General features: G+C 42.5%; 1 protein-coding gene and 1 long non-coding RNA gene across 4 annotated transcripts; one reads left to right on the plus strand and one right to left on the minus strand.

Annotated features, from left to right (window-relative positions):
* Window positions 1-115: 115 nt before the first annotated feature.
* LOC119877696 lies at window positions 116-1,327 on the minus strand. Its single transcript, XR_005380542.1, has 2 exons — window positions 1,083-1,327; window positions 116-851 (listed from the first exon to the last, which is right to left on the minus strand). It is a non-coding gene; the product is annotated as an uncharacterized LOC119877696 (long non-coding RNA).
* On the plus strand, window positions 1,201-25,495 carry GSTO2 (glutathione S-transferase omega 2). Of its 3 annotated transcripts, none has more exons than XM_038578725.1 (7): window positions 1,203-1,332; window positions 7,249-7,419; window positions 7,703-7,811; window positions 10,571-10,793; window positions 11,736-11,837; window positions 23,960-24,066; window positions 25,203-25,495. In XM_038578725.1, the coding sequence occupies exons 2-7, from the start codon at window positions 7,389-7,391 to the stop codon at window positions 25,360-25,362; spliced, it is 732 nt and encodes a 243-aa protein (XP_038434653.1). In that variant the 5' UTR covers window positions 1,203-1,332; window positions 7,249-7,388; the 3' UTR covers window positions 25,363-25,495. The 3 variants fall into 3 exon arrangements, with proteins under 3 accessions (XP_038434655.1, XP_038434653.1, XP_038434654.1); XM_038578726.1 differs by having other exon boundaries at window positions 1,205-1,332; window positions 7,309-7,419; XM_038578727.1 differs by lacking the exon at window positions 11,736-11,837 and having other exon boundaries at window positions 1,201-1,332.
* Window positions 25,496-25,511: the final 16 nt, after the last annotated feature.

The raw sequence follows: 25,511 nt of genomic DNA on the forward strand, positions 1-25,511 counted from the left end.
ACATTTCCTGTCTCACGATGCTCACAAGATTCTAAGGGTTTTATCAGTGTGTGCTGCAAACCTCTAAGTCATCGTCTCTGGTAAGAACTGGACTTCAATCTAGATTTCTTACTGCCCACAGGACATTTCCACTTGGATACCCTGTCGTTTCAAGAGCTGCCCTCTCTCTCAAGTCTTCAATCCTCATTCTTTCCTTTCCATCAACTCCACTACCTTTCTTATTCCCATTGTCACCACTGAAGACTAGACTCATAGCACCTCAAAGTCAGGTAACTAGGAGTCCTATTTGGTCTCCCAGTCCCCAATCTCAATCCCCTTCAGATTTTTCCTGCCAACTCCCGTGTTGGGTAGGATACCCCAGCAGGGGTCCCATAAATGTAATTATATACTGTGAGGACAGCCTCCATCAATTCGGTATAAATCTAAATGAGTAATTCAAAAACATTCACGCCACCTTGCATATACTTCCACAGCCCACTAGGCTTCTATTTCATTTCTAACATCCCATCACCTCCATGAGAAGGCAGGTCGGAGAGCATCATTTCATTGTACAGATGATTTCACCCAGATCCCGAGGTTGAGTCCGCAAGATGCTGGCAGAGAGATCCGGAGAGCACAGCCAGCACACGACTCTTCCCATCAAAATCAGGGAGCTGTCCACCCGCCCCCATCGGTTTCCCCTACTTATTTTTGTTTTTTAAAGATTTATTTATTCATGAGAGACACAGGCAGAGGAGAAGCAGGCTCCATGCAGGAGCCCGAGGCGGGACTCGATCCCGGGTCCCAGGATCACGCCCGGGGCTGCAGGCGGGTGCTGCACCGCTGGGCCCGGCTGCCCGCCCCTGCTTATTCTGAAACGTAAGAGCGCATAACAATCAGCCGAGGCTCGCCGCCGGGTTCCCCACTCGGTGGGTCCAGGGAGCGCCGCCAAGTCCACATTGGAGATGAGCCCCCCGCGCCCCGTGATGCAGGCGATCCGGGGGCCGCGCCCCGAGAGGCAGTGAGAACCGGTTGACTTCACAAAAGGCTTCCCGCAGCCCACCCTCGGCCGCCCCCAGCGCCCAGGCCCCGGGCGGACCCACCTCTGCCGCCGGCCGCCTGCCCCGCCCTCCAGGCCCGGGTCGGATGCAGACCCCCGCGCCGAGGCGCCACCGCCAGCCACTAGCGGGCCTCCACGGCGGCCAGCCACGGACACGGCGAGGCCTCGCGACTCCGGCGTCCAGCAGCCTGTAACGCGGCCGCCCATTGGCTCGGCTGCGTACTGCTCGGCCGCGGAGCTTCCAAAGGCCTTAAGGATTGGCTGGAGCTCCGGGCGCCGCGGCCAGTTGGCGGGTAGGATCGCGGTCTAGGGGGCGGGTTCGCCTGGGGCCCCGCCTCCCTCCGCCCCCGCCCCCGCCCCGCGCTGCCGCCGCCGCTCCCGGTCCGGTGTCCGGTCCCCCAGCCCGGCGCGGAGGTCCCTGGCGGGAGGGGGGGTGGTCTGTCCGGTCTGCGAGGCATTGGAAGGGAGAAGGGGCTTGAGGTCAATTCTGGATTTGGGGGTTTTTCAGGAATTTCGGGTTTGCCTAACCCTTCTAAAAGAAAAATCCGACGACTTAACCTCATCAAAGTTTCATCAAAGATTTTAACATCAAGAAAGGCACAAGGTCTATGACTTAAAGAATAGGTCGTTAAAGCGAATCCCTTTAGCGTAAAAAGGAAGAAAAAAAAAAAAACCTCACTGAATTGTTCTTATTGTTCTGATTTGGCTGGAGACAGGTAAAGGGGACCTCAGATCAGGATTCCCAGTCCTGCACTGGGCACCCCTGGGTTAGCTACATTACAGGACACTGGGAGGTGCGGCATTTGGTCCCCGGGAATGTCTTCACTTTATGAATACTTACGGGACTTCCCTGCTGTGTTCCAATACTAATAAAAATAATAGCTGATGTTAGATGCTTACTAGATATGAAATGCCTCTCAACCAGTATCTGAATTAATCCTCCCCAAGCCCTAGAATATATTGGTACTATTGCCTCCAAATTATGGATGGGATCAAAAGGGCATAGAAAGAAAAATGTGTGTTTCTCAAGGTCACCAACCTAGGTAATGCTGAAAAAGGTGATTCAAATCCAGCCTGAGCTCTTAGAGTCCTTGAGAGAGAAGAACTCACATATGCTTCCACCTGGGTCTGTCTTTAGTCACTAGCATTTAGAGGTTAAGCCAGGAGAGGATAGTATCCACTTTATGACACATCATATGTCTGGGACTTAACAGGAAGTGTTGAGGTTCCTTTTCCAAACTTAGTGTTTTGTTTGATTTTACGGTGTTTAACTTTGGCTGTTTTCGGGATCTTGAAAATCTGCCTTTGCTCCTTCAAATGTTATCATGTTAAAATGTTTTATTTATTTTTTTCTGTGATCCCCCAAGCTGTAAAGAGAAATAGGAATCGGAAAGCAGAATCTAGTACTTAAAAAGTCTCCTTTGACTCAGGTTTACCTAATGGGGAGGTGAAGTTCCGCTTCTGATAACTTTAGTAATTTTATTTGATATGTCCCAGATGTGTGTGTGTGTGTGTGTGTGTGTGTGTGTGTGTGTGTGTGTTTCGTGGAGGAGGGATGTAGGATCTGATAAAGGTGGTCAAAAGGAACACAGTTTCAGTTATAAGATAAGTAAGTCCTGGGGATGTACTGTACAATGAGATGAGTGTACTTAACATTACTGTTTGATATATTTGAAATTTGCTAAGAAAGTAGATCTTAAAAGATCTCATGGGGAGAATTTTTTTATATACCTGTATGAGGAGATGGATGTTAACTAAACTTATTGTGGTAATTATACCAGTTAGGTAAATCAAGTCATTGTGTTGTGTATCTTAAACTCATACAGAGCTGTATGTCAATTATATCTCAATAAAAATGAAACAAAAACGTTCCAAGGGCATTAGAACATAGGATTCCTTATGATCCTAACTTTCTGGAAATAGTCCTGAGTTTAGACCTATTTGAAAATAGAGCTTTTTCCCTTACTTATCTCACTCTTTGAACTTGGTGAACAATTTTTGAACACCCAGTAACAGAATTTTTCATGTAAATTAGGCTTCTGAAATATTAAGAGAATGTCCTCCAGTTCCTGCCACTGCCAGAGACTGATGTGGAAAAAAAAAAAAAAAGATTTTAAGAACTACAAAACGCAAACTCCACTTTCCTTTCCTTAAAACAGAGACTTGTGTAATGAGTAAAGAAACTATTTCTGGGATCCCTGGGTGGCTTGGCGGTTTGGCGCCTGCCTTTGGCCCAGGGTGTGATCCTGGAGTCCCAGGATCAAGTCCCACCTCGGGCTCCCAACATGGAGCCTGCTTCTCCCTCTGCCTGTGTCTCTGCCTCTCTTTCTCTCTCTCTCTCTCTCTAGGTCTATCATGAATAAATAAATAAATCTTAAAAAAAAAAAAAGAAAGAAACTATTTCTGTGGTGGCATTCTTTTCCTAGAAGGCTTGAGTCATTATTACCCATGACTGAAGTTTCCCACATTTTCAAAACAGATCTGATTATATTTCAGGTGGCTAGAAATATTTTAGAGTAGGTTTCATATGGCCATATTACTATTTGTTTTTTGCTTGAGTTAATCAGTATAATAGAGGTCTAGACATGATACAATAACATAAGAAAGAAAGTTTGCGTAGAGGATTTCAAAGAGGTACGTATCAGTTCTTAGAAAGGAAGTGGGGAGGGCAGCCCGGTGGCTCAGCGGTTTGGTGCTGCCTTCAGCCCAGGGCCTGATCCTGGAGACCCAGGATCCAGTCCCACGTCAGGCTCCCTGCATGGAGCCTGCTTCTCCCTCTGCCTGTGTCTCTGCCTCTCTCTGTCTGTGTCTCTCATGAATAAATAAATAAAATCTTAAAAAAAAAAAAAAAGGAAGTGGGGATAAGTTTAAAGGTCATAATTAAAATTTTTCCAGGGAAACCATAGCATTCAGTGGTAAGATTAAAAACCACACTACTGAAACGTAGCCTGCATCATTCAACCCATTCAACTGGCATTAAATTGGTAACTGGTGAAAGAAGTATTCTGAGTTGAATTTCCATCCTAATGCACTTGACAAAACAGAATTGCAGTGCATTTCATCTTTCTAGGTACAAAATTGGAGTGCACTATGCTATTAAACATGTGTTTTTATTCACTATTATTAGTTATTAATTTTCAAGTGCACACACTGAGCTTTTACTATACTGAGAATGTGCACGATTACATTCAATATTCAAAACCTATCAAGTAGGTACTGTGTTCTCTTTTTATAGATGAGGACGATGAAGATCCAAGAAGTTAGAGAGCTTGCCTAAGTGCCAAAGCCAGGGTTTAAATACAGTGCCAAGTGAGAATCTTGACATTACATTGCTTCCCTTCAGAGGAAGAAGTGTTTCCATTGTTCTCCCTATTCTTTTCTAACTACACTAAATATACTCCCAATTTAGAATGTGGCTTCCCATACACAGGTATACTTTTAATAAATAATATCCTCCAACTCTTAGAGTTGGTTTCCCTTAAAAGATGGGAATAAGGAGAAGAAAGCTGGAAATACATTCTCTTTTGGCATAGTAAAAAGGTGATCCAGTAACTTAACTTTACAAATGGAATTCTCAGTTTGTCCATTGCTAATTAAATCATTGTCAATATAGAGCAGGGATGGGGAAACTAAGGCAAGCAGGCTAAATCCAGTCCACTGCTGGTTTTTGTACAGCCCAAGAGCAAAGAGTGGTTTTTACATTTTTAAATGGTTAAAAAAAAAAAAAAAAAAAGAGAAGAACCTAATTTGTGCCACAGAAAAATTATATGAAATTCGCCAAGAGTGAGCCCTAATGAAAACTATGGACTTTGGGCAATAATGTATAGATGCAGGTTCAGTAATTGTAAAAATGTACCTCTCTGATGGGGACTATTGATGGTGGAGGAGGTTGTGTTTGTGTACGGGTAGTGAGTATATGGGAAATTTCTATGTATTCTCAGTTTTGTGGTGAACCTACAACTACTCTAAAAATAAAGTATATATATGTATATATATATATAACTTATTGTATTATATTATATATATAATTTAAATTCAGTGTTCATAAATAATGTCTTATTGGAAGACAGCCATACCCATTCATTTATATATTGTCTATGGCTGTTTACATAGAGGTAAGTAGTTGAGATAAGATGGATGTTAATCCATTGACAAGCAATTCTCTGTCTCGAATAAATAAAAAAATTTAAAAAATGAAATTATAGAATTCTTTTTCTTTTTAAAAGATTTTATTTATTCATGAGAGAGAGAGAGAGAGAGAGAGGCAGAGACACAGGCAGAGGGAGGAGCAGGCTCCATGTAGGGAGCCCGACGTGGGACTCCATCCTGGGTCTCCAAAATCAAACCCTGGGCTGAAGGCAGCACTAAACCGCTCAGCCACCGGGGCTGCCCCGAAATTATAGAATTCTTATAGGACTGTTTTAAAAATTAAATGAGTGAATACACATAAAGCACCAAATACATGTAAATAATAATTTATTTTTATTTTGTCAATTTCACATTCCTCTTGTGATCCTCCCCCTTTAGAATTTGGATACATTTTCTCTTAACTCTTTGAAAGCTGCTTTATTTATATTTGTTTGCCTAGGAGTCATCTCCTTGTCTACCCAGAAGCTCTCCCATGACATGGTTATGTTTGTTGCTTTCATTTTACCACCCAATTTTTTCTTCTTGATCAAAATTAGCTCCAGAATAATAGTTATTCTATTACTTAATTTGTCTTTCAAAATGCAAAATTATTAGCATAGCAAGTCAATTTATCTTTTCCAATCCCAGATGTCTTGCTGACATATATGCATTTTCCTTTCAGAGAACATTTATTCAAACATTTTTGCCATTCTCCAATTCTTATAAAGTGACAACTATTCAAAATCATATGAAGTCACTCTGACTTAGCAAAAACTGTAACTGAGTCACACTCTGAAGATTTTAAAAGATTCTTATTCATTAGAAAAAACATAGTTAACGTACTAACCAACAATTTCTGGATAGATTGGAATTCTGAAGGCCAGAAGTTATCCATTCATAAGTTACATCATTAGGTTCTGTCATTTTAATAAAGATATTTAGATTCAGCTAACATTTGAGCAGCTATTATGTGCTATATTTTTTCCAGGGCTTATATTTCCTCTTCATACTGTGACCACTTTTAGAGGTCAAGACAATTAGTCGGGCTTTGGACTTTTAAAGTACTTTGACCCCACTAGCTGGTCATGTTGGGCAAATAATTTCATTTTTCTGAGGCTGTTTTTTTATTTTGTAAAATAGGAACAATATTAGATACCTAAATGAGTAATCATGAGAATCAAATAAGGTAGTCGCTGGAAATCATTTAGTGTGACTGGGACATATATTTTTCTTTCCTTCTTTACCTATCAATCTTATACAATCCATTGACAAGCAATTCCTACTTCAACTAAGTCCTGCAAAACTAAAGGAATTATTTTAGCACCTGCTGAATTTCAGGATCTCAGCCTATCAGGGTCAAAGCAAAGACCAGCTATCTTTTCTACTTAAGGTAGATGGAAGAGCTATCCAAGTGGTCCCACATGGCTGGGCTGTTGGCATGTTTTCCATAGCAGTCAGAAAGGGTTTCCTCTGAAATGCATGCTGGGGGTGGAAAGAGCTCATACATTTGTTTCTGCCTCTAGGTAAAGAATGTTTCTATTCATCACCTGTTTTCCACAGCAGGGTAAAATCTCATAAATAGGGCCAGAACTAGGGTGAACCAAGAGCTATGTCCAGGGCACAAATTTTAAGGAGGCGCTCACTCTTAGGGTTATGCAAGATCTCAACACTACCAAGTTTTTCTTCCTTACTTGCTCTATACTGAGGGAATGCGGCTTTATATAAAATAAGCAAACAAATCTTACTTGTTATAGGGAGGTTGTGTCCAGTTGTCTTCCAGATGCGGAGGGAGGGCTTAGGATGGGAAAGAAAATATATCATCACTCTGGTCAAGTTTTATTAAACTCCCTTGAAAGACTTGCTGGAGCTTAAATACCCATTCTTCAGGGGGTTTTTTGATGTGGAAGAGAGACCCCAGTGAATACACTACTCACGAGTTCAAGGCAAGGGGTACTTTTCAGGGGTTTCTTGCCCAGCCCGACACTCAGGCCTCCAAATCTGGGGGTGTGGCTCTCTTGGTTAAGTTATCCTAGCTCCCGTCCCAGATCACTTCTCCTCTGTCCCCCTTTGCCACCCCACAGGCCCTCCCCGCCCCCACTCCCGCCCCGAGCTCAGTCGCTCAAAAATTGAATTTGGGGCAGGAGGGGCGTGCTGGAGCGCAGCTGTCCCGGGAGCCTGCGGCCGCGGCGACCACTGCACGCTGCGCAAGAGCCCAGAGACCATGGAGGATGCGAGCAGGACCTTCGGGAAAGGTGAGCCCCCTCGACAGCGCTCCCCGGCCTGGGGCTGGGGGCGCCGCATGGCTGGGGAGGCTGGCTCTGGAGACCGGGTCCGGGTGGGGTGGGGGGGCGGTGCTGCTCGGCCTTGGCCCCCAGACCAGCGCGGCGGGGAGGAACCTCAAGGGATCCTCTGCACAAAAGTCGTACAGGTGTGTCGGGAGGCGTGGCGTGCACGGTCCCCTCGGGGTCCCGGGGAGGCGAGTGACCCCCTCTCCGCGCGGGCTCACGGGCCTCTGCATCCCCGCTCCCTGCACAGGAAGCCTCCCCCCGGGGCCGGTCCCAGAGGGCCTGATCCGCATCTACAGCATGAGGTTCTGCCCCTACGCGCACAGGACGCGCCTTGTCCTCCGGGCCAAAGGCATCAGGTGAGACGCGGGAGGCGGGGACCCGATGCGCGCGCGGAGGGCTCCACCTGCGGGGCGCCCCTCGCTTCAGAGGGCTCCTGGTGGCTCTTTCTAACGAGGCAAATCAGCAAATGGGGCAGCCCGGGTGGCTTAGCAGCCCAGGGCCTGATCCTGGAGACCCGGGATCGAGTCCCACGTCGGGCTCCCTGCATGGAGCCTGCTTCTCCCTCTGCCTGTGTCTCTGTGTCATAAATAAATATCTTAAAAAATATATATCAGTAAACGGTTAGCCGAGGGTGGCATGCAGCCTGCTTCTCCCTCTGCCTGTGTCTCTGTCATAAATCAATCAATCAATGGCTCAGCAGTTTAGCACCTGCCTTCAGCCCAGGGCCTGATCCTGGAGACCAGGGATCGAGTCTCACATCAGGCTTCCTGCATGGAGCCTGCTTCTCCCTCTGCCCGAGTCTCTGTATCATAAATAAGTAAGTAAGTAAGTAAGTAAATAAATCTTTAAAAAATTATATCAGTAAACGGTTAGCCGAGGGTGAGTTCTGCAGTGGGCATGGAGCCTGCTTCTCCCTCTGCCTGTGTCTCTGTGTCATCAATCAATCAATCAATCTTAAAACATATAGATCAGTAAACGGTTAGCCGAGGGTGGGTTCTGCAGTGGGCGGTCCTGAACTGCAGAGCTTTCTTGGGAGCCCTGTCCCTGGTGAGAGTCTTGGGACAACTCCCTGGTCTGCAAGGCCGCTGCAGGCGGGGCGCTGCGGAGGCTCCGGGCCTTCTCCGACCGCTCCAGCCGCGCCCCGCCCCTGCCCCAGGCAACTGCGCCCCCCCCCCCCCCCAGCCCCCAAGCACCTACGGCTCTCCTCCTCCACTGCGCTTCCTGCGCCCAGCCTTTTACCCGTTTATTCCTCTTTCCTCCACGCTGCCCAGCCCCACTTCCACCGCTGCCCCAGCTTCACCTCCTCCCCACTCAACCCCCCACACCCCCACCGGGACTAAATGTAAGTTCTTCTAGGTAGGGCTTTTGCCTCTCTTATTCCTGAGCTAGAAGAAAGCCTGGTGCCAGATAGGTATTTAAAAATACTTTCTGAATGACTGAACAAATAGTTCCAAACAATGAAAACAGAAAGAACTTCAGTCGAGAGGTGTCTTGAAGGTTCTGACATACTGAGAAATAGGTACATTTTCTTCCAGAAGGAATTTTGTAAAACTAGCACCTGCAAAGGAGGTCTGGAATAGGGACTGCCAAATGCAGCTGGCCTCAAAGCCAAAATGTTAAGATTGTGTTATTCCAGGCTTTTGACTCTTGGAGAGCCCGTCCTTTAAGGGACAATTTCAGAGTTTCAGACTCATGCCAGAGACATACTAATATAGAGACTATATTATAACCTATACTAATATAGAGATTTTTACAAAAAGATTGTATTTATTTATTTATTCATAAGACACATGGAGAGAGAGGCAGAGACATAGGCAGAGGGAGAAGCAGACTTCTTGCAGAGAACTCAATGTGGGACCTGATTCCTAGACCCCCGGGATCATGCCCTGAGCTGAAGGCAGATGCTTAACTGCTGAGCCACCCAGGCATCCCTATAGAGATATCTTTAAACAAAATAATGTAATTCTGCTTTGTCGAATGTATATGACATGCATTTCCAGATTTTTCCTTATTGCTCAAGTCTAGTCAGCCCTAAAGTTACCTATTTAAAAAAACAATAGCCTGATGTTTTACCCTTAGTGAAAAATTGGTAGCTTAGGAACTAAGGTAAATATTTCTTTAGGGCAGGTTTCTCAGCCTTGGCACTATTGACATTTTGGGCCAGGTAGTTGTTGTGTGTGTATGTGTGTTCAGGTTGGGGTGGAGTGCTGTTGTGTGCATTGTTGGACATTTAGCAGCATCCCTTGCCTTCTACCCATTAGATATAACAACCAAAAAATGTCTCCAGACATTAACATGTGTCCCCAAATGGGGCAAGATCACTCTCTGTTGAAAACCACTGCTTTAGGATTCAAGACAATCTCCTTGATTGAGCAAAGAATATACTCATTTGTTTCCTTTAATCTTTTAAACATAGGTGAGTACTTCTGGTAACTTTATAGGCTTGAGCCTCTAATAATAATTAATAATGAGAAGAATAAGAAGGTTATTGATGCTTATGTACCTAGGCACTATCCTGAGCACTGTAGACATACTCACTTATTCAGTCCTCACAACAATGCCAAGAGGTGGGTACAATTATTACTCCCGTTTTACAATTAAGGACTAAGCACAGAGAGATAGAGGAATTTGGCCAATATCACAAGGTAGACCATCCAGACCCCAGTCAGTCTGAAGCTAGAATGGGAGCTCATAACTGCTAACCTGTACCATATTCGGTTGTGACCTGTTAATATCAGATTTGTATTTGCAAGCTCTATAGTGTATAAAACTCTGTAATGCTATGGTTAAGTGAATGAGCTCTGAGTCAGACTTCCGGGCTCTCCTTGGCTCTACTATGTCCTTGCAGCAATGATAATGGGCAGGAGGTTCAACCTCCTGGAGCCAGGAATCCCAAGGAGTGCATGAGACAAGGCAGAGAAAACATTTAGCACATCTTAACTATTGGGATGAAGACAATGATGTTGCTATGTAATTTTCTTTGTAAACACCTAAAGTTTGAGAAACTTAACTACAAACTTAAATTTTATAAATTGATTCCTTCTACCTTCCCAATGAGGTTCTGTCTGCGTAAGCCTCTCATTTTTGTTAACTTGTTTTCCCTTTGCTTTTTAAGACATGAAGTTATCAACATTAACCTGAGAAACAAGCCTGAATGGTACTATACGAAGCACCCTTTTGGCCAAATTCCTGTCCTGGAGAACAGCAAATGTCAGTTGATCTACGAATCTGTCATCGCTTGCGAATACCTGGATGATGCTTATCCTGGAAGAAAGCTGTATCCATATGATCCTTATGAGCGGGCTCGCCAAAAGATGTTATTGGAGTTATTCTATAAGGTATATGCAGTTTTTTAAAAAGTCACTTACAGCATATTTTACTTTGTATGTCTTTCTCAAACTTCAGTTCATTTTTTAGGCTATATCATTGGTCAAATTGTTGTGTTGTAATACTACGCATATCTTAGGAGGATAACTAGTATGGAATAATAGTAGGGCCGTCACCTCTAATATTAAAGATTAAAGGCCTAAAGCAATTTTCTATTTCGACAAGCAGTCTCAAGGGGTATGGTTATGGCATGGTTATGACCGTGTGACCCAAGGGAGGAATGTTGAAAGAGCTGAAAACTGGTAGGGCTTTAAAGGGAGTATTTCTCAAGTTTCAGGCATAAAAATATTGGGGTGTGAAGAAGGTAATAGATGAAAGGGAATTGCCCTTTATGTGGAACAACAGTGCCAACTGTCCAGGAAATGCTAAGGAGAGAGAAAAGAGGTCGGTACCTGTTGATAATACAAGAAAAAGTGATGGGGAAATTTTTTGATGGTTCTCTTTGAAAAGAGATAAAAGGAAGTCAAGGACATTAAGGGTTGACGTGGCTTGACCATTTATGCTGTACCAAGCACTATCCTACCTGCTTTATAAAGATTAACTCATTTAATGCTCACTAGTACACTTTAGGGTAGGTACTGTTATTGTATCCATTTTTCAAATGACAAAACTGAGGCTTAGAGAGGTTAGGTGTCCTGCCTAAGTTTGTAGAGTGTGGAGTAGGTGAACAAGGATGGAGCACTGGAGAACCCCCTTTAAAGCACCCTGTTTTACCAGGGTGCTGGACAGTGGATTCCTGGAACCACAGAGAGGACCCTCTGAGGAGGTGCAGAGCCCAGATGTGGGTGTTAGCCTGTTAAGTTGGAGTGATAAAGCTCTGGCTGCATTTTTAGGCAGAGCAGGAGCACAGTGTTTCCTGACTTCTCCACTAAGAACCTGTGTTCTCTGATTAGGTCCCACATTTGACCAAGGAGTGTCTGGTAGCATTGAGATGCGGGAGAGAATGCACTGATCTGAAGCTAGCCCTGCGTCAGGAATTCTGCAACCTTGAAGAGGTACAAAAAGGGGCCCTTCTCCTGGTTAGATACAGGGAAAAAAGCAATGCAAGATCCCTAGCCTGGTCACTCTGACAGCCCCTGCATTCACAGACTTATTCTTTTTGCCAGACTTTGGTTAAGTTCAGCTACTACTCATCTAATTTTAACTTGTGGGTACTTGCCCTCCACTCACTTGCTATAGAATTATTCTTGAAAATCTGGCAAGTAAGGGGGAAGGGCCTGTGATGAGTTTCTTCCTTCCCCTGAGTTACCACATTCCTTAAGTAGCTCTGCATGGCTTCTGTACCTTCTGCCAATGAGGTTAAGATTTATATTCGTTAGGGATTTTGCTTGGCTACTAGTAAAAGGAATCTACTGACAGTAAATTTATTTTATAAGGGTTTATTCTCTTACACAAAGAAGCCAGAGGTAGTGCAGTTCAGGGCTAGTTTGATGGCCTTTTTTTAATAGTTCCTAATAGTTCCTAGAGACTTCATCTTTTCTGTCATCTTTAATACAAGTCTTTCATCCTCAAAATGACAATATAGCTGCTGGAACTTCAGCCATCACATCCAAGCTCCAGGTTGCAGGAAGGAGAACAGAAGGGAAAAAATGGCAAAAAGCCATGCCCCTTTATTCAAAGGCTTTCCCAGAATTCTTGCTCAATGACTACTTAAATCTCACTTAAATCTCTTCTGATCTACTTAAATCAGAACTTAGTTGTAGGGTCATAACTATGTGCAAGGGAAGCTGGGAAACGTAGTCTTTTTTCTGGGGACACCCTGGATAAAATCAGGGTTCTGTGGTTAAGAAAGAGGGGAAAGTGGCTATGGGTAGGCAAGGAGCAATCTCTGCCAGGAGACCCTTCCCTAACCTGGCAGTAATACAGCTGCTTACCCCTTACCTCTAGAATAATCTAGAAGGTGGTTCTACAATGTCCTTTATCTTTGTTCTAGAAACTGATACATTCCCTTTATGGGTGGGTTGTAACTCTGTTGACAGCTATCGGAATGCTGTTTTTTCCCCTTAAAGGAAGGCTCATTATTAATACTCTTCCATTTGACCTTTGTCAAGTGGAAGCAGATTAAATTTATTTACACTTCCAGCTGCCTATCTTAGATTTGTACATTTGCAGTATTTATGAATGATGAATAATCATCTATAAGAAATGACTCTCTGAAAGAGGAAAAAGCAGCTCTGATTTATAGCATTTTCTGATTTCAGTGAAGAAAATATTCCCACCAAAAGCTGATTTTGACCTACCAATGTTTTGTCTCTAATCTCAGGGTTGAGAAGAGATGTGATTGGTGATTGGTCAGCTCCGCACATCACTGAATAACACATTTCCACTTTATCTTCAGTAGCTGAGTCCTAGAAATAACCTGTTAACTAGTCCATGTGTAGGTAGCTTTCAATGATGGGATTTAAGGACCTCTGAGTAAGTATTCAGCATTGTTGTAGCAGATTTTTTTAAAAAAGATTTTATTTATCCATTCATGAGAGACACACAGAGAGAGAAAGAGGCAGAGACACAGGCAGAGGGAGAAGCAGGCTCCATGCAGGAAGCCTGATGTGGGACTTGATCCCAGGTCTCCAGGATCAGGCCCTGGGCTGAAGGCGGCGCTAAATCGCTGAGCCACTCGGGCTGCCCTGTTCTAGCAGATTTGAATGTGGTTTTGTTCCATCATTAGCAAGAATTATAAATACAGTGTAGGCAATATCAGAATCTGAAACATGCCCAGTTAGCTTGAATTATTTGATTCAATCCTCTAAATACCAATATACTGACTCTAGGAGATTCTAATGAAACAGAAACTTATCAGAGTCATTTTGATAGAGAATGTTCCCTGACTTGTGCAACTCTTTTGCATGGTTTTTATAATCAGGATCTTGTGTGGGCTAAAAGCGTATTAAATATACATGGTCCTTCTGAGGAATAAGCAAGTCAAGGTCCTGATTCATAAGTTTCTGCCATGTTCTCCTCAAGCAAAAGGCTCAGTTTACCTTTTACAGCTTTGAACTTTGACAGTTTTTTCTTTTGAAGTCAATACCCTGAATTTTAATTTTTTCAGAAAACCAGTTCCATCAAAATTAAAGATTCATTGTGCTTGTTCTATAACCATATTTTCCTGTAATATGTTCACAATTCTATGAGATGCCTTACTGCTGTTTTATGATCAAACCAGCAGCCTCCCCACGTGCTTTCCTGTTCTGAACATTATTGTGAGTTTTAAAACAATGGGGATGTCATTTTGTAACTAGATTTTCTGTTTTGAAACCAACTTCCTAGCCTTTACTGAATCAGTCTCAGCGGCACTCATTTTTTTTAGCTTTATTCTTTTTTTAATGTTTGTGGTTGACTTTGCCATATCAGAATAACACTTGAGCCCACCTTCATTTTATCTTTGTGGGTTTGAATGTGCCAGACCTTTCAGCACTGCTGTTCCTGCTTCTTCTCCGTGTGTGTGTGTATGTGTGTGTGTGTGTGTGTGTGTGTGTGTGTGTGTGTGTATTTGCCATTCTGAATGTTTTCATTCAGCAGTCAACTTACGTACAAGGGCAGTGAAAGACAAAATTTGGCCAGATTTCTCTGATGCTTCGGAATTTTGCTCTAATTCAGTTTCTGTGCTTATGAATTCTGTATTCTGACTGTTGCTTGATCTGCAGCTAGTCATCAGCAGAACTCAATAAAAGGGAACGGGAAGGGTGATAATGTAGATAACTCTGGAAAAACCCTGGGGGAGTGAGAACCTGGCTAATAACTTGAGGCCTTCAACTTCTAGGCCCACAGGACACTTGATGTTTTTAATTCTTGGCATTCTCAACCTGCCTTGTGGTATCTCCATGCAGTTTCCCATGTTGCCAAATTTGATTACATGCCTTGTGTGTGTAGCTGAGGTCAAACTTGTATAAGTTGTATTTATATCACTCAGAAGCATCTCTAGTTAAATATTTTCTTGCTTCAAAATTTCTTCCATAACCTTAATCTTTAATCTGTCTATTCTCCAATAGATAAGACAATATTGTCTTGGTTATGTTTTGCTATTTTTCTTTCTTAATTTTTATTAATTTCGATAATGAAATTATCTGTTGCTTAGTTGGTTCTCTTTTGATGTCACTAGAACATGAAGGAAAGAGAGTTTGTATCTGGTTAATTGTTTACCAAAAATAACTCTCTGTAGCCTTTTGAGTATGGCAAACTATAAGCTAAATTCATTTTATTATCAACTAACTTATTGTGTCTACAAACTAAATTCATTGTTACTAGCTATTTTTTATAACAGCTTTATTGACATAATTCACATACCATAAATTCACCCTTTTCAAGTGTATAGTTCAGTGGTTCTTAGTATATTTACAGAGTTGTGCAACCATCACCACTTGTTAATTCTAGCACACTTTGTCATCATAAAAAGAAATCTCTTAGTCATTAGCATTGGCTTCCCATTTCTTCAAAACTTTTCTAGCCATAGGCAACTACTAATTTACTTTTTGTCTTTACCTGTTTTGGAAATTTCATATAAATGGAATATACAATGTTAACCTTTCACGAGCTTTCCTTACTTAGCATAGCATTTTCAAGGTTCACTTTTTTATTCCTTTTTATTCCTGAATAGTATTGCCTTGTATGGATAGATATACCATATTTTGTTTATCTATAATTTGTTGGACACTTAGGTTGTTTCCACTCTTTGGCTACTACAAATAATCATATTGTGAGCATTTGTATACAAGTTTTTGTGTTGGATATATGTTGTCAGTTCTCTTGAGTTTGTCAGCTGATTTAGCATGTCTACTAATTAATATGCCATTTTTAGTTGCAACCACCATCCTTTCACACCAGAGAACTGATTATCCTCTGTTCACAATGGCTAATTTAGTGGTGTTAGTGCTGTTGCTACTTTGGCAACTTCATCCATTGTCCAGTTCTGATAGCTGCTTTCTCAGGAAACTAATATTTGCTGTATTTCTGTTAGTAGCCTTCTGCTATACCATCTACCACCATGTAAATAATAGAATAATGCTTATCCCAATTATTTAGAGATTACTTTTACTCTTCTCCAATTGTAAAGAAGTACTTGTTCATTAGAATTTGGGAAATATAGAAAAATATAGAAACCAAGGCAAAGAATCCATAATCCCACTACTTAGAAATAACTACTGGTATCATTTTGGACTTTTTGTTTTCTGTCCTTTTTTGCTGTGTATATTTTTATGCAGTTAAAATTGTACTGCATATAGAACTGGATTACCATTATGATGTAAAGATCTTTCTATATTTTTATAAACTCTGTAAAATGCTTGTTTATATGTATAAGAGCTTTTATTAGAGAAGCATTGTTTATGAGGGTGAAAAATTATAAACCTTAATGTACATTAGACAGAGAATGGTTAGATAAATTATGTTCGTCTTGGGGAATTCTATACAGCAGTTTAAAATGAATGAAGTAGATCCATGTGTACTGATGTGAAAAGACTGCCTGGAAATATTTAAATGAATTACACAGTAATAGAGATAAAATGATCTCATTAGAAGATATAGAAGATATACATGTAAAGATATAGAAGATATACATATAAATAGATGTTTAGAAAAATGCCTAGAGGGATACACATCACATTCCCAGTAGAGGCTGCTACTGGGAGAGTGACTAGTACTGGGTTAGGAAAGAAAAGTGGATAAAAGCAAGAATGAGCAAGGGCAGATCTTTGCCATTTATGCTGCTTTTTATCATTTGAATTTTTTTAAATAATGAGAATGTATTTCTGGGGGTACGTGGGTGGCTCAGTCAGTTGGGTGTTTGCCTTCAGCTCAGGTCATGATCTCCAGGTCCTGGGATGGAGCCTGGTAGTGGGCTTCCTGCTCAGCAGGGAGTCTGTGATTCTCTCTCTCTCTGTCTACCCTTCTCCACTGCTCATTCTGTCTCTCTCAAATAAATAAAATCTTTTTTTTAAAAAAAGAATGTATTTCTGTATTACATATGTAATCTTTAAAAATAGAAAAAAAATCACTTTCATTTTACATAATTTGCCATGTGTATAAATGAATTATTTATCCAGCACCCCCATTAGGAGTATGTAGATTGTTTCTAGTCATTTACTATTGTGAATGAATGGTGCTGCAAGAAACAGCAGCTTTTTTTTTTGCATAAAAAACATTTTCTCTATTTGAGAATATGTCCTTGGGCCAGACTTCCAGGAACAAAATTACCAGATCAAAGGGGATGAACATTTAGAGACTTGAGCTCTGTGTTGCTGAATTGCTTCCCCAAAGACTTGTGGTGTTTGCCCCCACCAGCAGCAGTATATAAAAATTCTCTTTGCACTTCCCCTTTTCACTGTTGGGAGATTTCAATAAAGAAGATATTTGCCTGCTTCGGAGAGAAGCAGTAGTTTTTCATTGTTGACTTAATTTGTATTTCTTTGATTGCTAGTGAAATAGAAGATTTTCCCCCAAAGTATGCCATCTCTTTGTATTTTGTTTGTGAAAATAGTCTGTTACCCATCTGTCTATTAAGATCTTCGTGATTTTCCTTGTTTATTTGTAAAAGTTCCTTTTAAAGAGTTCTTTATATTTAAACGATATTTGCCTGTTTTTCAAAAATGTGTGTTTGTGTGTGTTTGTTTTAACTTTTAGTTTGGCTTATCTTTTTTGTATGTAACAGAAATATAACATTTAACAATATTGTGCTATAGGTCTTCCCAGTGATTTCTTCCACAGCTTTTATGAGTAAGAAGTCATCTTCCCCTCTAGGGGAAATTAAAAACATTCATTTATATTTTCATCCACCATCCATTACTTTAAAGGTATTTGACTTGTCAGGTGTTGGTCTACTAGCTTCCCCCACTACTATTGTACACATATATATTGACAAAAGAAGTAAGCCCATTAAATGGATTCCAGTATAGAATTTTCAAAAAGGTTTTATTTATTTATTTGGCAGAGAAAGAGAGAGCACAAGCAGGGGGAGCAGCAGAGGGAGAAGGAGACAGGCTCCCAATGGAGAAGGGGGCCCAATATGGGGCTTGATCCCAGGACCCTGGGATCATGACCTGAGCCAAAGACAGGTGCTTAACCAATTGAGCCACCCAGGAGCTCTCCAGCATAGAATTTTCAGGATGGTTCTTTAATCCCCAAATATTGACAAATTGCATTCTGAATCTTCATAGGGGATTCCAGGTCATAATTGATGAGCAGCAGGAGGGGCATGTTCTGTCCCAGACTCTGCCTCTAAGGCTTCTTTCCAGAGGAGAAATGGTTTTATATGCATTCCAAGTTTGTTTCTATTCCTTTGGTTCATTTTACAGGGAATTGGTTCATTCTCATTAGCTCAACCTCAGCTGCACTTCAGTGCAACAGGGACCCAAACTTTGAATCTTGAGAACCTTATCTTATCTTTTATGGACTCAGTGATTTCTGCCCTGGAGTTGAGTACTTTGCTGCTGCTTCTTGAGAAGGGCCTGCTTTGTCTTGGCCTGCATGTATTGGCAGGTGGTTTTGTGTCCTTTGGGTGGGTGGGTGGGGGGAACTATTTCCATCAAGAAAAAAAAAAGCTTTCTTTGTTCTCCAGCAAGGAGGGCATCACCTCTGCAAGCCACAGCGTTGTGTCCTCCTTAGAGGCAATGACAGTGGTGCAGGGCAGCGACCTCTTCAAGGTTAAGCACAGTTAGTGAAGCTGATCCCAAGTTTCACTACCCGAGACCGTAGATGGAAGCTTTTTAGAATGCCTGGCATGAGGAAGTCTGGGATTTGCTTCTCTTTGTGATCTTGCTTCTCTCCCCAAAACCTTACAAAATTTCTTTCACCTCCTTGGTGAACTTCCTGGGAAAGCCACGGCCAGGGAGCCTCACATCGATGGCCACAAGGGGGAGCCCCACACACTTCTTCCTTCCACCTGCTCTCTGGCGCCAGCCTCTTTTGGGTCCTCCTGGGGGAGCCCGAGAGGCCTTTGCAGAAGAGAAGGAGCCTTTCCATCCGAGCTTTTTCATGTTCAAGGGGTGGAAATACTGTACCTTTCTCATGCCCAACAGTCCCTCCTGCTTAATCTGCATGTTCACTCCTTATCTCTTTGGACATTCAAAAGCAAGAGAAGGCTATCTAATCATTTTTCAGTGAGCTGGAGAACAGAAGATTTTAAAAGTAGATTAAAAAAAATATGTTGCAGGATATAAAATGGCTTTCCCCCCAAATATCCTACTTCTTAAGCCTGGATTGGAGATGTGTTAATACTTTTAGGAAAGTGGAGAGCTAGAAGCTGGAGCCTTACCTCCCTCTGCTGGCTGTGTGTGGCCTGGGGTAGATGTCTGGAACCTTGAAAGAAAAGCATCTTTTCTAAGCAGGTTATTTTATCTTGCTTGGCATACCGAGGACAGTAGTTCTGAAAGTGAGGGATTCTATTGTGGGAGAAGCTATTCAACATTAAGAATGGCCAGTATCAATCATGTGGTAGGTGGGTGACAAAAAGAACTCAAAGTAGAGTTTTGAAAATGATGTTGGATATTAGTATAACCACTGCTGAGTGGGTTGAGCTATAGCACAGCTTCCTCTTCCATTAGTGATGATACAACACTTAGGGAGGATAAGCCACTGAAGAGAAGTTTACTGACTATCCCACTATCCTATTTCACTGTTTATCCTAAAGTCTGTCAGAGTTGCTAACTGGCTGTAAGCAGAGGACTAAGGTTAAACAGAACACAGGACAACTATTTTAATAAAGTTTCCTAAGCACCTTCTTATCAATGGAATAGAACAGGAAAGAGAGAATTTTGTAAAGATTTTAGTTTTAGGAATCACCATACAACGTGGGGCTTGAACTCACAACCGGGAGATCGAGAGTCACGTGCTCTACAGACTGAGCCAGCTAGGCGCCCTGGGAGAGAATTTCCATCAGGTTTTTCTACCGTGATTGTGTCTCGCCTCTCAGCGGGGTAGGTACTCTGGCCAGGCCCTTGTTTGAGGAGAGAAAATAAGACTGGGAAGTACTTCTCACAGGGAAGCTCATCGCTGGGCAAGCCTTGGCTGTAGAGGCTTTCAGAGTTTGCTGATTCTAAGCTTTTTGCTGATGCTTAAATTGAAAGAACAAAGAATTCAGAAGAGACTTGGCAAAGCTGCTGTGCTTAGGATCCTCATACTTACATATTTAAAGTTCGGTGACACAAGGGCTGGCTCTCATCTGGGAATAAGGAGAAAGCTGTTTTTGTCTTAGCTCTGCACTGCCCAAGAGCTCCTTGACCTCCCTGGGACTGTTTCATCCCCTGAAAAGCGAGAGGCCCTTTGTGCTTCCCCGTGAGAGGCAAGAATCAATCCTCTCCCCTTTGGCTGCCGGAAAACTCAAGTCAAATTCAAAGCTTTCTTTAAGGAACTCTGTGGGACCCCGGGCTTGATATCTTGATGTCCTTTCCTTCCTTGTTTTGACCTCCTCTTTAGACTTTTGTTTTCTCTGATCTTAGTGTTTTCTTATTTTTCATATATAATATTTTATGGTACACATATTTTTTTTAACATTGCATCTCCAATCCCTTGTGTAATGAGCATGGTGTAGATAAATGGTAGAATGGGAGGGGAGTCCCATAGCAGAATTCCAGTGACCCTTCCAGTCCTGATGTTCTTTGATTCTCAAGGGAAAGGCCACTGCACGTGTTTGGAAGGTTATCAGGTTCGCATGGAAGGGAGCTCTCCCACTGAGGGTCTTAAAGATTTCAAGAGACCTCTAAGGAGGCCTGGCCAGGATGTTTTACATCACTGGCATGTTTTACATCACTCTGAAAAGAAGCCAGCACTTTGTGCTACTTTACAGCAAGATGGCTTTTTTTTTTTTTTAAGATTTTATTTATTTGACAGAGAGAGGGAGAGAGAGAGAGCGCGTGCACCCAAGTGCATGAGCACAAGCAGGGGGAGCAGCAGAGGGAGAGGCAGAAGCAGACTCCCCCTGAGCAGGGAACCCGACTCAGGAGCTCCATTCCTGGACCCTGGGATCATGAGCTTAGCTGAAGGCCGATGCTTAACCAACTGAACCTCCCAGGCACCCCAGAAGATGGCTTTTCCTATTGGGACTTTTAGACTTGCCTTATGAGAAACCCAGTAGAGAAATGCCCGTCTGAGGCAAGACTCAAGAATCGGCAGCTGTATCAAGAATTCTAAGGAATTTTGATATTAAACTTGGATTTGGGGCACCTGGGTGGCTCAGTGGTAGAGCACCTGCCTTTGGCTCAGGTCATGATCCCAGGGTCCTAGGGTGGAGTGCTGTATCAAGCTCCCTGCGGGAAGCCTGCTTCTCCCTCTGCCTGTGTCTCTGCCTCTCTCTGTCTTTTATGAATAAATAAATAAAATCTTAAAAAAACCACTTGGATTTAAGAAAGTCTGAGGCAGGGTACCTGGGTGGCTCAGTTGGTTTAGCATGTGTCTTCGGCTGTGGTCGTAATCCCTGGGTCCGGATCGAGTCCCATGTCAGGCTCCCTGCTCAGCAGCAAGTCTGCTTCGCCCTCTGCCTCTGCCTCTCTCCCTCCGCTCATGCTCTGTCTCTCGCTTTCTCTCTCTCTCAAGTAAATAAATAAAATCTTAAAAAAAAAAAGTTGGAGGGAATGTGAATATGTATTTTGGGGGTGGGAGAGGCTGGCAAAGTGATGCCACATCTTTTCCATCCATATGTTCATCTTTTTATTGTACCATGTACTTTGGACTTGAATTATTGAGCGTTTATATAAGAATTGATTGTATTTATAACATCATGTGTATTAAGGACATACTTCTATTTTAAGTAAATAAAAAGCTTAAAAAATATATACTAAATAAATATCAATGACTAAGCAGTTACTCATTTTCAAAATATCACTTTACCAAAGGACCTGTCACAGGTTCCAATAAATGCCCATGTGTGATTTGTTCTGACAAGGACTTTCCCAAGAGCACCCCTGCTCTGTAAAGAGAAGAGCTATACAGATGTTCCAAGGTTGATCGATTTAGATTTTGTTCTGATTTGCGCCATGAAGGCCAATAATAAGCTGGAAAAGTATGTTTCCAAGCCAGTGATAAAAGTTTGGGTAATCACTATCCATTCCTGAACATAAAAGAGATTTGATGCTCTCTGGAATCCATGAAAACTGAGCAATTTCTTCCTTTCTGTTGTAAGTCCGATGTTTTCCTTATGCCTTAAAATAGCCTCTGTTTTCAGTTTTCATTGGCCAGACTCTGCTGGTTTAGTACCATCCTGTTAGTTTTCTTGAACAAAGTGGTGCTACCTCACATTTTTTCAGACTTCCAGCACACGTAATGGGAACTCCTCCATGCCATATTGAGGGATTATGAAAACTTGGACTTCAGGGCAATAAGATTTGCTTTCTTCTGTGGGGAAGGGTGGCAGGTGGGAGATCGCATTGATCTTTTCTGTCAGAGATGCATCTGCTCTCTGTAGAGGTACACTTTGGTTGTCTTTGTACTTTCTCATCGTAAAAGCTTATGTTAATTCATGCATGGTGACGGCACTCTTCACCATAACCTCTGAGGTGGGCACTAACTTACCACTATTTTACACTGAGTCTTGGAGGAGAGGTAGGTACGTTGTCCAGGATTCCATATTGAATAGGAGGTAGAGCCCAGGATAGGACCAGGTCAGCCTGCTCCTGGGCTGACCTTCTTAACAACAACCCTAGACTATATCAGAGAGTCTAAAAGCTGGTCTGGAGTACGAAGAGTCAAGCTTGAATGATAGAGATAGGAATACAAAATCCAGATAAAGGATAGAGGAATCTGGCTCTATAGCTATAGAGAAGTATGTAGTTGACTATGAGTTATATGGGTCAGAAAAGTTATTTATTTGATTTAATTACATAATTGGCACCATCTTTTCTCTTTACAATGACCTGGTCCAACAATAACCTCTAGTAAGCATTTTTGCTTTTAAAATTTTCAACTATTTTTTTTAACCATTTTTTAGTTATCTGCTGAGAGTTTATCTGTTGCAGTATATCTATCTGGGCAAATTTGGGCTAATGAGAAATTCTATTTTTTCAAGGTTTTATTTATTTATTCATGAGAGACAGAGAGGGAGAGAGAGAGAGAGAGAGAGAGAGATAGGCAGAGACACAGGCAGAGGGAGAAGCAGGCTCCACACAGGGAGCCCTATGTGGGACTCGATCCCAGGTCCCCAGGATCACGCCCTGGGCTGCAGGTGGCACTAAACCGCTGAGCCACCCAGGCTGCCCAAGAAATTCTATTTTAATGTAAAAAGTTGATAGTGTTGAGTGGCCAAAAAGTCTGAAGTTCAAAGAGCTCAAAAAAAGAAGAAAAAGAAAGAAAGAAGAAAGAAAGAAAGAAAGAAAGAGAGAAAGAAAGAAAGAAAAGAAAGAAAATATTATATAAAGGCAATGTTAGAATTTGAAGGAGTCCACTAAAATAGCATTTGCTCTTTCTTGCCGTAGTTTTTTTCTTTTAAGTTTTATTTAATTTAGAGAGAGACAGAGCATGTGTGTGTGAGAAGGAGGAAAGGCAGAGGGAGAGGGAGAGAATCTCAAGCAGACTCCTCACCTAGCATGGAGCCTGATGCAGAGCTCGATCTCATTATCCAGAGATCATGACCTGAGCCAAAACTAAAAGTCAGATGCTTAACTGACTCAGCCACCCAGGCACCCCTTTCCTGCCTTAGTTTTGAGTCAACTGAGAAATAAGTCTAAAGGGGGAGACATATAGACTAGGGTATCCCCTTAATTATGGATAAGGTGGATCCTGGAGAACAGGTTTCCTAATGTGGTCCCCTCCTTCTCAGTAACGGGCAGTGTGGGGCAGGCCCCTGCCTCCAGGGACTGAGCTCCTCCATAGAAAACTTAGCATTCAGAGGAACCTCGTTTCGGCTAAGAGGGAGGGGTTAGGCTCCTTCTGCCTAGGTTTTCCTCCAAATTCCCTAGGTCACCCTGTTGCTCCAGTGTTGAAAGGGGGGAAAGGCTGAGTGTGGCTGGGAGTTTGACCTTAAAGGAAGTGGAAGAAACCTTAGGAGAAGAGAAGACACGTTGTCTAACAAATTGGAAGGAGAATCAGAGCCTTGGCTCTCCCCCTTTGGGAATCCATTTGATACTTGTATTTAGCATCTGTAAATACGTAAGCAGGTAGGTAAATTAACTTGCTTTTGTTCTGTTTAAACTTATAGATTCTTGGCTATCAGAACACCGTCTTCTTTGGTGGAGACTGTATATCCATGATTGATTACCTCTTTTGGCCCTGGTTTGAGCGGCTGGAAGTGTATGGAATCGCCGAGTAAGACCTTTGACTGTGGGGTTGCACTGGGTAACAAACAGAGTGGCCAGCCATTCACCATGGAGATGTAGGGGTGTTTAAAGTAGAAGAAATTACCCAGTGGACTCAGGAGACCGTGTCGGGTCCCCAGGTAGAACAAGTGCTTTGTTCCCATGATGCTGAGACGTTGAACTTGAGTTGGCACCTGCTCTACTCCCAGCCAGTCACAGGGTGGGTGCTGGACAATTCTGGCATTGGGGAACCGGGTCCTGCTGAGGCAGAACTGTATGTGTACCCTCACAATATGTGGATGTGAATCCACCCAGCAGTGCTCTCCTACACCTCCGAAGGAAGGTCAGATAGAACATATTTAGATATTTTATTTTATTTTTAAATATTTAATTTATTTATTTATTCATGAGAGACATAGAGAGGTAGAGACACAGGAGGAGAAGCAGACTCCCTGCCAGGGCTCAATGCAGGACTCGATCCTAGGCCCTGGGGGATCACAACCTGAGCCAAAGGCAGATCCTCAACCACTGAGCCATCCAGATGCCCCCATATTTAGATATTTTAAACATATTAGATATTTTAGATATGTCTCAACATAAACATTACCAAAACCTGTGTCCCCTAGGGACAGAGTACTGAACCATGGCTCAAACCCTCACCTTCTAGATTTCCCACTGACCAGTTGTACTGTCTTGAGCAAGCCACTTGTATATCCTAGACCTCAGTCTCCTGATCCATCTTTGAAAGGGCTCAGTCAGCTCCATTATTTCAAGGTTTGATGTTGGTTTTGCTGACTTTTAAAAAGTGTTTTTGGGAACTACTTGTCTTCATTCTTTTCAGACTTCGGTTGGTTAGCAGCAAAGCACAGACACTTTCTTTCCCCAGAGCAGTCGGTCCACAAGTATTATAACTCTTGCTAAAACCAACAACAGCTTCTGTCATTCAAAACATACACAGCTGTGCCCAAAATAAGATTTTTTCCTGCAGTATATGATCATGGTCAGTTTCATAATAAGATAACTAAGATAACTTTATTGCCCATGTAAACCAGTCTTTTGTATCTTGTAAATCTAAAACGCAGTGCACGCCATGTCTCCCGATGGCCTCCCTTTCAGACGAGCTAACAGTTCTTTCCTGTCCTGCAGCTGTTTGAACCACACGCCAGCACTTCGGCTCTGGACAGCAGCCATGAAGCAGGACCCCACAGTGTGCGCTCTTCTCATAGATAAGAGCGTTTTCTCGGGCTTCTTGAATCTTTATTTTCAGAACAACCCTGATGCCTTTGACTATGGGCTAATTTGCTGAGCCTCAATCCACTCCTTCACCATCCAGAGTTCCCAAGCATGTCGTGCCTCTGCATCAGGAATTGTTTTGGTGGTCAGTCAATCTCTGTTCATTTTCTTTGAGATTCCCAATAAACATGGAGACAGAAAATGTATTCTTTCTGATAATCC

Source organism: Canis lupus, chromosome 28, assembly GCF_011100685.1.
Source record: "Canis lupus familiaris isolate Mischka breed German Shepherd chromosome 28, alternate assembly UU_Cfam_GSD_1.0, whole genome shotgun sequence".
NCBI lineage: Eukaryota > Metazoa > Chordata > Mammalia > Carnivora > Canidae > Canis > Canis lupus.